Source organism: Vespula pensylvanica, chromosome 2 (genome assembly GCF_014466175.1).
Source record: "Vespula pensylvanica isolate Volc-1 chromosome 2, ASM1446617v1, whole genome shotgun sequence".
Lineage (NCBI taxonomy): Eukaryota > Metazoa > Arthropoda > Insecta > Hymenoptera > Vespidae > Vespula > Vespula pensylvanica.
In genome coordinates this window covers 13,703,161-13,717,906 of record NC_057686.1, presented here as the reverse complement: position 1 = coordinate 13,717,906, position 14,746 = coordinate 13,703,161, and the positions used below count along the sequence as shown (strand labels likewise).

At 39.1% G+C, this 14,746-nt stretch overlaps 1 protein-coding gene across 2 annotated transcripts in view; it reads right to left on the bottom strand.

Annotated features, from left to right (window-relative positions):
- The window catches only part of LOC122627393, a 227,515-nt gene extending 213,033 nt beyond the window's left edge, over positions 1–14,482 (bottom strand). For both annotated transcript variants that reach the window (XM_043808493.1, XM_043808494.1), the window contains exons 1-2: positions 14,169–14,482; positions 11,029–11,565 (exon numbers count right to left, since the gene is read on the bottom strand). In XM_043808493.1, coding sequence (XP_043664428.1) covers positions 11,029–11,122 — 94 coding nt within the window. In that variant the 5' untranslated portion in view covers positions 11,123–11,565; positions 14,169–14,482. The remainder of the gene's footprint in view (positions 1–11,028; positions 11,566–14,168) is intronic.
- Positions 14,483–14,746: the final 264 nt, after the last annotated feature.

Below are 14,746 nucleotides of genomic sequence, written 5' to 3'. Positions count from 1 at the left end.
TGGTCGTATAATCGAAGAACGAGCGAAAGATAGAGAGAGAAAAAGAGAGATAATATAAAAGGAACGGGGTTAGAGAAAGAGAGAGAGAGAGAGAGAGAGAGAGAAAGAATAGACGTTTGAATTTCGTCTTATTCTGCTTTAATTATCAAGTAATTGGTACTTCTCATAACTCAAATTTGACCATATAAACACGCATGTTTGTCATTATATGTATATTCTACAACAGCTACAAATGTTGCTGTTATAAAATATACTCTTACACGTTTATTCGAAAATTTGAAGATTCCGATTGAATGGCGAAAAAAAGAAGATGATAAAAGTTAGATTTAAAAATACGATGACATTTTAAAAAAAAAAACTATTATTTAGGACACGACCTAAAAATTTTGCTCAAACTCGTCTTGAAGATTTCACGACTTTTGGATGCGGTATTAAATAATAAAGAAAATAGAAATTAATTTCCGGGAAGAGTTAAGGGTGACTCGAATTAATTGCTACCGTTAAGGAAGAAGAATTTTTTTACTTTTACTCGCGCTTGCATCAATTTCTCACTCCCATTAACGTGACTCATAAGTCTTCAACAGGGAACTTAGACGATAAGAGATTCGTTTTATACAATTAATTGCCTTTAATTTTATCCATCCGTCAAGACGACGCCATTCTGTCGTGCCGTCTCTGAAACGTCTTTATCTTTTTAACGTGTGAGTATTTAAGTTATCTCTAAAAAAAAAAAGAGTTAATGAAACTTCCTAACAATGTGTGATCGTGAAACTCATTATAATTTTTAATACATTTTTTATCGAATACATCTCATTGTTCTTTTTTTTTTTGTTTTTGTTTTCAAGTCGACTAAATCTTGAAGAAACCTGTATAGGACGGAAAAAATAAAGTATAAGGAGTTGAAGAAAGGAATGAAAACCAAAGAAACCAAAGAGGAAACGAAGGGAAACGAAAATCCGTAATTACGGCAAATCACTTAGTCTTCCGTGATTTCTCCATTTCCGCAGGACATTATTGTCGTGCGTCTTAACACTCCTTTTTCCATTTTATTTCTCCTATAAAATACGATGGAAAAAAACCCGAGAATTGGAAGGCAAGGTCGACGGCTACAAAGTGTAATGTAAATTACTGTAAAAGTTTTCAAAGGTAAACGGATATACGTTTACTGAGCAAATTTCCTACAAACGATCAAATATTCTCAAGAAGTTGAAATGAACTGTAAGAAAGATCGTTGCACTAATTTGATAGAAATTGCAAGATTACAAATAAAGCCTAACGAGTTCACGAACAACAACAAAAATTTGTTCCTTCAATTTTCCTAATATTTTATAATATTTATAGTTTAAAGTTTTTCTTGTACAATTGCCGATCCTTAATATTAATATTATCGTTAGCATTTCTGCGTAGTAATATTTACATCTTTTATTTACTTCTTTTTTCTCACAAACCACAGACTGTTCTTAAATGCTTACTATTGTGGCATTGAATAGGAATGATGAAATAACATAAATAACGAAAGTAAATATTTCGAACGAAGAGAAATGAGTTCCATTTAACAAATAGATAAGCTTACTAAGAAGTAATTTTAAAAGTGAAATCTTTCCACACGAATAAAAAGAAATCATCTTAATTTTAATTGAACATCGTATCAATCGATAAAATTCGATTAAATCGATAAAACCGAGAAAATATTTTGACTAGCTTTTTAAATCTTATTTCTTCATTGGCCATTCATCAATTCTAACAAATTCAATGGTTCATCCTTAATCTCTACTGATTTATCCGAAATAAAAAAATAGCATTGAGTTCGAAGGAAACGAATTGCAAAAGAAAAAGGAAATATCGATCGTAAAAGTTTCATTACGAGCGTGAGCATATTTCAGAAACGTAGATGCATTAAAATTACATTAACACGGAAATTCAACCTTCGAGCTGCCTCATACTAATATAACCTATATCTATACTCCTACGATTCGAATCTCGTTTCGTTCACAATGTTATTCATAACCACTCTCTTTCTTCCCGTTTTATATCTGAGGAGAGTCCCGATTAATTCTTTAATTTTAGTTGGTCGTCTTTCGTCGACAAATTATTCTGAATAATGAATACTCGCACAAGCTATATCTTACTTTTTATACATTCAAAAAGTTTTACACCCTTGTTGGAGAACGCTAGAAAGAAAAAGAAAGAGAATATCGCTGTCACTTCCAGAAGAGCGAACCGTTATAAATTTTAACAGTCTTGATTCTTATCATTTCAATCGAACCTGTAATCGTTAAAAAAGACAAATGATACGATTGACAATAAATAATGAATTTAATGAAAGCAATAAAATAAGCAATTATTAATAAAAGCATGCATCCTTTACCAAAAGAATTTTCTAACTAATCAGAGAGATATCTAATATTCTAGAAAATAGAAACGCATGCACGCAAATTCGAGTAAAGATCCACGAAGTGTTGGCAAGCTCTTAGGGTATCGCTTAAAAGCAGCCAGTAGTAGTTGCAACGAAATATCGAATTAACAGCTTCAAATGGATGAGTTTCTTCCGAATGCAAATGATTTGCCTTAGCAAGCTGCTAGCTTTGTAGACGAACGGTCGCGACAATTTGTCGCGTACCATAAGCGCTTGTCTCGTTATGCGGCCGACGCTGCGGCAAGATGGGCGAGCGAATGTTCGCAAATTTCCATGAACCTCTCGTTAATGACAATGCAATTATTCCAAAGTACGCCAGTGTCTTTCAGTTGAAATTGCATTGCCACGAAACAAGAATATTATTCTTGAATCGATGCAGGTATGGAATATGTATTATTTATATTATATCACAAATGTGTATCTATTATACATACATAAATATCTAACTGTGAAGTGCAATCTAAATTATAAAAAAAAAGAGTCACTTATATACTTATACGTATATATATATATATATCGCCGTAACTCGATGAAAAAATATGCTGTAGGTATACATTAGATTCGTATCGATATTCTCTGCAACTTTCGTTCGACATAAAATATAGATTTCCATTAAAAAAAAATTATGACTTTCGTGTCTTGACAACTACACCCTCTATGAAATAGTTGCAATAAATATTACATTTCCCCTGGAAAACCTAACAACTTTGGTTTGAAACATTTGTTTATAAAACCAATAGAATCGGAGATATTTGACTGTATTATTTAAAACGTGACACCCACATATATATGATATATTATACGTATACGAATAAGTAACTGTGAACTTGTATATCCATAATATAAAAATGAAATAGGTAGATGGTAAAAATACTTTCACTCCAGTTGTATATTTTGTCTTAAAGACGTTCTCAAAAAGAACATTTTTCCCGAATAACTCCCTTCCAAGCGATTTCAACGGTGACAGGAAACTGTTGCCGAGCTTCTACGCTTCCTCGGACGACGTGTTTCCGATCGAATCGATCGAAAGTAGCGAGTGCATTTACTCCGAATATAACCAATCACGTAGAAAGTATCGAAGATATTTTTCTCAGGCTGCTACGCAAAACTTGGAGAGCACGCCCAGTCGACGTTTACTATAAGTGAACTCCGCTCGATAAAATTTTCATGGTATAATTCAATGTACGAATTCCGTGCTTGTCTACCGAATAGATCTATTATTTTGTTTTTTTCATGACTGCCATGCTAGTAACATGACGAGGAAGGATCGAGTAGTGTAAGAACTACCGACGTGGATGAAAGTGTCCTGTCGACTACCAACAGCCTCGTTTAGATTAGTTGACTTTCGATCGAAGTTACGCGTCGAGTGTAAATTGAAGTGGTGACCTAAACTACGCTACACCAGATTACAATGTCATATCGTCTTAATAACGTCCTTATAACAAGTTAAAACCAGATTAGATTTATATCTTGTCGAAATTTTATAGAAAATAACAAAATTGTCAATTGCGTCTATATAAAATTGATACAGATACTCGGGAAAAAATTTGTTTAAATTCAAATTAATTTTCTAATTCATATATGACCTTAGCTTTGTTATTCATATTTTTCTGCGGCGATCGAAAATAGTGATCATATTGTTCACTCAACATACGTTCGAAATACGGTCGAAACTAAGACGATTCAGAGACCGGTATCCAATTATTTTTAATGTCTCATTGTAGTCTCCCTTGCATCACCATTAAACTTAATAGCCCGCAGCGCTCAAGGCGTATCGTTCCTTTCAACCCGGAGACTATAATTATCGTCAATCGGGTTACCGGAAACGATCCATTAAACGCGTTCTCGGATACGAAATACAGTGAATCGATGCTTAGGATCGTATCTACCGAAAACTGTCGTCAAACGTTCACCTTGATACGTGTCAAACGAAGCTGACTCCTCGACCTTCCAGGTAAATAATATCATCGTTCTATATATATATATATATATAAACGCTCCCGTGTTCGTCCTGACATTCGAGCTCGCACGAGCAACGAGACGTATCGGACTTTGCTGTTAAAAACGGAATACAAATAGACATTTAAATTCCAAGCGTATTTTCGTCTCCCTTTCCGTGACTCTTCTCTTTAACGTCGCGAGAAAGATGTACCTACCGCGCGTCTTATGTCTCGCATCCTTTACCAAAAATAGAATAAAGATCCGAGACGGAGTATGCGAGCAACCCTCGACTATGGCGAAGATATTTTCGGTGAAAAGAGCAAAAGGGAACTGCTACTAACGTATGATTTAACAACATTAATGTCGCACATTTGTTCGAGCGGAACATTCGATGTAAAATATAAATATTTTTGTAGGATAAATATTTTCGTTCTCAAATTTCATGACGCTCGATCATAATCAAAACAGAAAATAATCAAATAACGTGGAAATTAATTTAATAGTCGATTACGAAAATATTGTACGGTATTGATAAACGAAAAACTTCGGTAAAGTAACGTTCGATATTGATAAGCATCACGATAGGATACGATTCCATCGATTTTTCCGGCATAGTGCCATAGCGCCGACTCTCTCTCTCTCTCTCTCTCTCTCTCTCCCCCTCCCTCCCTCCTCTTTCTCTATTTCTCTTTCTCTCTCGGAAATGGAGGATGCAACGCGCGATTGTGACCCGGCGCGTACGCACATCGAAAGGACATCGATTTCCGTACGTCGCGTATAACCGAGCATAAAAGCATTCAGGGTAAAGAGGAACCCTTTGCACCAGCTACGTCGCACACTCATCTTTTTTTCTTCGGTTTCATCCCCGGACTCATGACACATGGGAATGGGTAAGTAAAAGAGAGAGTTAGAGAAAGAAGAAAAAGAAGATGGAAAGGGAGGGAATAGCAAATCAAAAGAGAGCATTAAAAGTTGTCGATGCGTTAGACTGCACAGCAGTCGTTGCCAGAAAGGACTCCCCAGGGACAGTACGAGCGAGCAACGAGCAATGAGCAACGAACGGCGACGACGACGACGACGATGACGACGACGACGACGACGACGACGACGACGATGACAAGGGTGAGGGTGAGGGTGAGGGTGAGGCCAGCGAGTAGGGACGGATGGTGGCAGCAAAAGGGTGGGAAGCCATTTCGCTCATCTGCCGAGCTCTATCCTCGAAAATACATAAATCTCGTCCGGCAGCACACGGCGTAATGTACGAGAAATGAGTCCTCGCATAAGATAAACGAGCGGATCAGTCGTCCTTTTCAACGAAGACATTGACACGAATCGCGTCGTTTTCTGGCTTCCGACGAGAGTCTTAGCCGCAGTACGATGAAAATGCGAAAGATTATTAAAGAGATTACACGTTGCTCACAATATGAGACCTCAGAAACGTCAACATCATCAGATCATCTTCTTTCTCTAAGAAGATGGTCTTCTCGTTTATAGTTCTTTCGCTTCTCGATAATAGACAAATCATTTTCTAATTAACGAAAATCTTAAGAAATTGTACGAGTACTGATAGCTTCGAAAAAATCTGCTACATGTAGGTTAAGTCCCTCTTGACCGTTGACGTAACTACATACATACTACGAGGTATGCGAGAACGCTTCCTTCTTGATAAGTAGATATATGCGGAAACTATTTGTGTATATATATATATATATATATATATATATATATATATATATATATATATATTCTTTTCCTCGTTAAACTAGATATCATCATCTATCTCGTTATATCTGATTTTCTTGTCAAGTAGATAAAATAACTTCACAATATAGCAGTTTCCAGCATAAGTTTGATTAAAGATTTTTGTATCTCAGATTTCGCTCGAGTCCAACTATCTTTCATGGAAAATCTGAAAATTTGTTGACCAACTCTTCGTCCCGATGATATCACCTATCGTGGTTCTTTATTCGGAAAAGGTGATTAATTTTGAAAGACCGAATTTTTTCAAAGACTCAATCTCCGACACATTAATTTCTTTCATGATCTAATCTCACTTTTTTACAGCATATATCTTCCCTACTCTCTATGCTCCCTATCTTTTCTATCCTCTTCACCTTCTACATCACTTATCGGAATACTGACCGATGATTACAGAATACATCGCTGGTTTGCTGACGTTGAAACGTTAGGAAGATAGACGAACAATAAGAATTGGGTCATAGTTATTTCTATTTTATTTTCTTTACTATGAAATTGAGCGTACTATAAGCTGCTTTCTCGTTTGTGCCGACATTCAACAAGATAATAATCATACGAAACCGATAGAGAAATGAAAAAGACGAAGAGAGTAAAAAATTGGTTCTTCGAGAAAATCAAAAAATTTCAAGTAATCTATCGAATACGACGAAGCGGAAAATTCGAAAAATAATGCGTTTAAGGAAATATTGGAAATCATCCTTTGAAAACTGCAGGTGTTATTTCCCTTTAACCAACGGAAATCGCATTACGTTCTCCATAATTTTAATTAAATTCATACCTAGTAGGTATGTATGTGCCTCACTCGTAGTTGATTCCCCTAACGTAGTTAAGTTTTAATAACGAGAACGACGATAATTACGTTAGATCGAAAACTGTACAGATGTAGACTTGTACAAATTTTTCCATTCGCATTCTTTCGTTCATCGTAGCATAGTCAGTCATAGTTTTGATCGATGCTACAATGAGGCGCACAGCTGCGCTAAATTTCAAATCTATATTATAAATTACTAACGAAGTTATTAGCATCGAAGATGGTAATTGTCCTAGTGCGTCAGCGCGTGTCACCAATGACCCATTTCGACCTCGTTTCAACGATCCCGCTCTACGGTTCACTAACGAGAACAATATGGATCTTTTTTTATTCACAAGCTTCAGAATTTGACCAATTCGCTGCACGAGAAGAATAACGAGAATCGGTGTTTCAATCTTCATTTTATTTACAAATTTATTTTATCTGAAAGTTTAAAGCGTATCATAAATTTAATGTTTAAATAATCGTTCCATACAACTCTTTCATTCGTCGAATATTTCTCTTTATTCTACGAACCGATTAAAATCATTTATCGATGTTATTTTCTTCAAATTCGTACGTGCTTTAAAAAAGTCGTGAAAACGTATTACCTTGAACGAACTCAAAGCGACCTGATTATAGCTTCGAAAAATGTAAAAGTGAGAACGAAGACAATATCGATCTATTTATCCATTCATTCCGAAGCTTTCGTAGCTTTAGAAAAGGCTAGGAAACGGTTCCATTGGCACGAGAATAAAGGCGCGAGAAGTGAGATAGAATGGGATCTGTTCCAATTGAATGCATTAAGGACGACGTAAAAAAAGCACCTAAAGACCCGCGTAACAATGAAAAAGCACTAAAATCGAAATGAAAAGAAAAAAGAAAAAGAAAAACAAAGAAAGCCTTTTAACTTTGCTACCGTGAAATACATTATATTAAAAATCGTTCAAAACGAATATTTTATAGCAATACGCCAGTATTATAATAATATAAGTGAATCGCAAGAAAAACCGAAAACGAACATTATTTTCGCTAGAGCTAATATATTTTTTCTTTGCGGAAATCGCGACACGAGATAGAACGATATAATACGAGTGCGATATAATGCGATTGCTTTCACACAAGTACCCGCGGATTTTCGGGATAAATCTTCGGAATAAATAAAACGTCGCGTCCGGTCCCGGTACGATGCTCATAATTCTGGTACGCATGCATCGATCCGGCGTGAAATCCATTGGCTCTTTGGAAACGAACGGCCACCCCGATCGCGTTTTCGTATACCGTAATCTCTAATGCGTAATATCGCTGTTCACGCTGGGCCGGGCAACGTCAAATAAAATAAAATCGTTGGCACGTAGTAAAGTGACGCGGTCAATAATTTTGTGACCATGCGGGTCGACTCATCGTTACTGCCATCCCACCAAAAAAAGACGAATGGAAAAGAGAGGGAGAGAGAGAGAGAGAGAGAGAAGAATAACACAGCTCGATTAATTTTGCATTTGTCGTGGTATCGATAAAATGTTCTGTCACACCACTGATCACACTCCTGTCGACCTCGTTGTAGTCTCAAACCTTCGAACCATCCCATCCTCTCACGATGCATCCCTTTTCGAACGCATCGATACACTCCGATCAGAACAAAGCCCCAGGTTTATGAGCTTCGCGATACGGGAGAAGTACTTATTTATATCCCCCATCATTTTCCCTCAAACGTTCGCCAATGTTGTATTAAAAATAATATTTACCTGCGTAGTTAGCTTTTTTCTTTATGGAAGTTCGTACGCAATCGTTAAATGTAACTACACATTTTTATTCTCCGAACGAACGTTTAGTTTCGACGTTGTTAAATAACGAACGTCCTTGCGTTCGATCGATTGCTTTCTTCTTTAAAACTCATGAAAAACGCATTTGCGTACAGTGTCGTCGACGGTATGTTCTTTCATTGCAACAAAAAAAGGGACGATTTACGGTGGAAAAAGTAAGGATCGACCGATTTGGCACAAAAAAGCATATTATCCATCTTGGAAAGGGTCCGTGGAAGCTCGAAAAGAATGAAGAGACAAAGAGAGAGAAGGAGAGAAAGAGAAAAGAACAGAGTGGCGAGGAAAGAAGATAGAAGGAGGAAAAATACGAGAAGAAGTTCGCACAGGTGCGCCGACGACGCACGCGAGCTGAAGAAATAAGTCGCAAACTTTTATTGGGTCGTTCGTCCTGCCGGCGGATTCGTACGAATGATTCAAGAAGAGTATTAGCGATGTAGGAGCAATGCGGATTCAGGAATCCCTCTCGTGCGCTTCGAATTTCGTTGCGTCCTCGTATATAGATAGATAAATCGAACTGTATGTAAATTCAAAGATCTAACTTCGAGCTAACACGAACATGGTGATTCGAATTTCGACGAGAGAATTCAAAAGAAAAGAATTCCTTATACTTTCTGTTTTATTGCTTGCTATTACGTAAAGGATTACGAGGATTACGAGGTCACCGTAACAATATATTCCTTTCCGTAGACCGAACGCGAAGAGGAAGATAAAAAGTTTGAGGACCAATGCGAGGAACAATCATAAAGGAAACGGTCTCGTGACAAAAAGTATGGTATATAAGACGTCAAATGTCTAACGTTTCTGAACCAACAAAATGGACATTCTACTCTCGCTTAAATGTCTTTCCGCTCAGAAAGCTTCTGCCTGCCGCCTTACAAAGTCTCCCTTAGAAAGTCGTGACACACTTAAAGAGACCCGACAAACGGACGCGAGAAAAAAGCTGGTGGAAACGTATTCGCGAAAAAAATATATGACACATTTCTATCGTTGATAAAAGACACGGGTCGAGGACGCCGAGAAATCGAAAAGAGAACTACCACGTGATAAGAAAAATATGAGTATAAGACAAAAAGCGTCGATCCACGAACGTTCCATATTATCCTAAAAATTACATCGGGATTGTGAAAAGAGATGGTAAAAAAGAAGACGAATAGTCATCGGAGGAATGAATGAAAATAATTATAACGCTTTTCACTTCGTTTCCGAAAGGAAGGAACGAAGGAAGAAAGAAAAGAAGGAAGGAAGGAAGGAAGGAAGAAATAAGGTCGCGGAAAAAGCGTCGCGTGGATGGCACGAGGGACAGGGAATGCGCGAAAGGGAATTCAGAAGGAAGAAAAAAAATTCTTGATAAAGGAACTAAAGGAAAAACAAGAGAGGAAGAGAGAGAGAAAGGGATGGGGCACCGATAGCGTCGCGTCAACGTCCGCAGCCCATTCTCGCTTCAGCATTCTTTGAGCCAAATTACCGCATCGTTCGCGCCTCTTTGCCAAGCGTCCACCCCCTCTCCTGACGGTCCTTCTTTCGATGCAGCTCGTCACTCCTCCCCTCGCGTAGACCTCAAATCCGACGACCCATTCGGAGGTTTACAAAAGAGGGATGACGAGAGAGAAAGAGAGGGAAAGAGGAAGAGAAAGAAAGAATGAACGAAGATCGCGTATATCGTAATAGTTTATCTCCTTCCTTCCTTCTTTCTTTCTTTCTTGCTTTCTTTCTTTCTTTCTTTCTTTCTTTCTTTCTAACTCACTCCCTTAAACTCTCCCTACTAGTCGTGCCTACCCTTTCGAGAAACGCGCCGTCGCGGCGCATGTGCTTCCTAAACAGGCCATTTCATCACGTTTCGTTTCCCTCGCGCCTCGTTACGACCTCTCTTTTTATTTTACTATCTTATATTCCATGACTTTTTTACCGTTCCTCCCATCTTCTTTCCTTCTTTTACGACTTTTCTCGCCGAGCGGAGCAACTTACGCATTTTCCTCGTTAAACTTGGCCGGAAGATCGTAAGCGCTTCAAGTAGAATAGTTCCACGCGAGTCCAAAATGATACCTCTACTTTTACCTTTTTCTTTGAAATCTATTAAACTTTTCGACCGATTGATCGACTTGATCGAAACTGTTCAACCGACGTTTACTGCAACCATTTTATTGCTTTGGCTATGCGACAGTTTCTCTTTTGAGCTGTTAATAAAACGTTCGACTATCGCGAGGCGTTTCAAATCGTTGCTCAAAAATCAAGAAAAAACGAATATAGATGATAACTCTAACTCTAAAGATCGGATGTACTTGATTAAAAAAAATACTCACGCGTTGCACCGGATATCTCGCTCAAGAGCAGAACCAGAAGTAATCCACCCACGAAGAGCGTGGTCAAGACGAACGATCTCGAGCTGCAGCCCATCACGGCATCACTGCTAAATTTTCACCCTTCGCAGTATTCTACCCGCCACCTTTGACTCTCTCTTTCTCTCTCTCTCTCTCTCTCTCTCTCTCTCTCTCTCTCTCCCTCTCTCTCAGACGAAATGATCGACAGTATCACGATTACTACGCGAACGTCCGACTGTCATCCGTGTCGAATAATCCGTTGGAGCACCGTACACGTCGAATAAGTCAGCATCGATGCATCAATGGCGGCATCACTGACCGGCACGAGTCGAGCGCCTCGACATCGAGGATCCTCGTCAATGTTTTGCTCGCATTTCGCCTCGTCCTCCACCTCTTGCCCCTCGTTGTACGTTATTCCACCTTTCCGAATTCCTCTTCCTCTCGGAGTTGGACGATACGTTCGCCTTATCGACCGTCATTCACGAACTTTCACAGCGCCAACGACGCCTTTCGAAGATTCTGTAACGTGGCGGACAACGTGTCACCGAAAATTCCTCACAACTCCTATCAAACGTAACGATGACTCTTTATAATTTATCAAATCTTTCATTAATCGATTCGACGGCTCGATTCGGTCTTCTTTTTTTTTTTCTTTTTAATGAAAACTAGAGACGATTAAGATCCTCTAAGATTTTCATACAAAATCTTGAAGAATCTCGACGACGAAAAAGCTCTGTGATGTAATACCCTTTAAAAGCGTAGCTCGATTTTCATATATTTTCTTTTTTTTATATATATATTTTTTTTTACTTTTTTCTCTTTTTTCTGTTTTTTCTTGTTTCTTTTTTTTCTTTTTTTTTTTTTTTAACAGAGAAAACCGCAATAAACTTCGGGAACAAGCACTTGATGCCGTTTCCAAAGTTTACAGAACTCCGCGCGAACTCTCTCGGAGAAAGTTTCGTTTCGATGAGTTTTCATTTCCTTTTTTCTTTTTATTTTTGGAAAAATTCGTTCTCGTTATCGATATTGTCCATTGCGAGTCCGTAAAAGCCAAGAAAATCTAGGCCACGCGGTATATAACGAAGGATTTAATCTTCGATGGCTTCGTTGAAACTTACTCGTTTCATAATGGAATATGGTACGTATATTCAGGCTTTCATAGCTTTTCCGACTCCCGTGTAAAATCGTGATTTCGTATTTTGACCTGTGCTTACCTTCGACTACAGATTATATCGCATCAACGACTTGAAATAATGATTACTCGACTAACGGCACGACGCAATGCGAACGAACAGAAATGTGGGATGGCTCGAATCGAGGAAATCGATGGGAAATCATAATCGGCAAAATGCGTAATATTCGATCATTAAGGAGTTAATGGCACACAAGTCATTTAACCGTTCACTTTTCAAGCTCGCGATTTACACGTAATCGAGTTATCGAACGATTCCAGGTCGATCATCGTTACAAACCAGATTTGGTCTTCCGAGCGATTGTCGGCTCGGATCCGAACACCATATCGAATTCGAGCAATCAGACAGGCACATAAATCATTCGTACTTTTCGCGAAAATGTTGCTTCAGCGATTTCGCCAAAATCGATTCCACTTAAGCGGGACTCTAGAGAGATTACGATACTAAACGTATACAACGTAGAAGGAGAGAAAAAGATCGCATAGGTACGGCGATCGATTGATCCTTCTCCTAGATTTAGATCATTACAACGAACAATCGTGTTGAGACGTTTTCGAGACTTTAGAAACGGGGTCATGGTAGGGTCGCAAATTTACGCGAGACGCAAAGCTCGATATCAGTTTATTCCCATCTGAAATCATCGGTCCATAAACTAGGTACGCAGAATCCCTCGTGCATATGCATCGAGCGCTCCCTTTGTTTCGCTCGCTCGTAGTACGTTGTACGTATGCAGTGTATACTGTACGTTATACCATCTTCGGAAGAGACGACTCGCGCAAGAAAGCCCGGATCACGTTTTGACCTTATTAAGAGACATCCATGCGAACGATCTTGTCAGTGGTCCTAACCTCTAGCTGCACATTTATATTTCGTCTTTTTCCTTGTTCACGTTTCTTCGAATATATGAATGACTAATATACAAAGCTATCAAAAGTATAAAGAAGAACTTTCGTGGAAAGAGATTGTCTTTTGAAGGCAATGAGCGTAACGCGTATAACGAGAACGCTCTACAACCTGATTCCATTGTGCGAATCCAGAATGCCGTGTTTTGATGCGAAGATATAACTAAAATAGGCGATGAGACGAGATTCAAAGTATCTATCTCGGCATCAAATTTGGTTGTATATTTTCGTCAAGTAGTCGTAGAAACGTGAACTTTACTGCCCTTCTCGTCTCTCACGCTAGTACCATCCAAACGATTTATCGTTGATAACGCGGTAAAAGTATGGAGCCTCCACGCTGGAGGTTTATAAAAAATGGAAGAGCGATAACCGCGTGGTCGTCGTAACTCAACTCGCTCGACGAGCACTGGACCACGGAAGCGAGTTCGCGGATACAAAAGCAAATTTGATACACAGAGAGAGATAAGCAATTCTTGTTGGGACAAAGAGACGAAAGGAAATAGTCGACTGATCGTATACGCCTGATTCGATCGGAACCAACCGAGAGATCGTTGCGTCACGTCAATGCTCCCTTTGACCACAATAATCACGTGCGAAGCTTACTCAAAGCGTTAGAGCGATAGAGATGGAGAGATGGAGTAAGGGAGAAAACCGTTCAAACGTCATCGTACTCGGTCACGCACGTGCAAGTTCATCAACGTCGAGCTCTTTTCGTCGTCGCTCTTTCTCTCTGTCTCTTTTTCTTTTCATTTATCTATCCATCTATCTATCTACATACATATCTATCCTTCTCTATCATTTTCGCCTCATTCTCTTTCCCAAATAAAATGCCCGTATACCTAAAAGTAAACGAGAAACGAATTTTCTCTTCCCTTTTTTTTTATTGCTCCCTTCCTCTACATGCTATTACTTCGTTCCGGCGTTTATCGACTACTATATTTTCTGCGGATACATAGGTGCTTGAAAAAAATTCAACCCTCCGAATCTCGCCATGAATCGTAGAAAGTAGAGTCGTTCCGATGTTTACCGAAAGCAACGAAACGTGCCAGGCAAGATTTCCTTTGAAAAAAGTCTACTTTCGTAGTCTCGTCGAAACACGATGAACTAGAAGGTATCTCGATTTACTCGAAGCACTCTCGAGCCGACGTGGAACACTTGAAAGGAGAGAAGGACGAACAAGAAGATAGGTTATAAGGAGTTGCTCGAGGATATGTCAGCATGGAGATGGGAAACGTGTCAAATGATCGCGAGGGAGCATAGCTCCGAACCGAGCGCGTACCGAGAGACCGAGCTTCGAGCGTGCTTTCGACTCTCTGGCTCCGCTTTCGGAACTGAGCGAAGAGAGGGAGCATCGTTGGACTTCAGAGGGATTCAACACCACCCCTACCTTCTCTCTTTCTCTTTCTCTCTCTCTCCCTTTCTCTCCCTCTACCCCTACGCCCACACGACTACATCGCGCGCATCCCGCCTCGCAGCGCCTAGTTCTCTCACTCTTCCTCCCTTCTTCCCTTCTCTTTCTCACGCTTTCTCTCTCTCTCTCTCTCTCTCTCTCTCTTTCTCTCTCTTTCTCCCTCTCTCTTTCTCTCTCCTTCTCTCTCCCTCTCC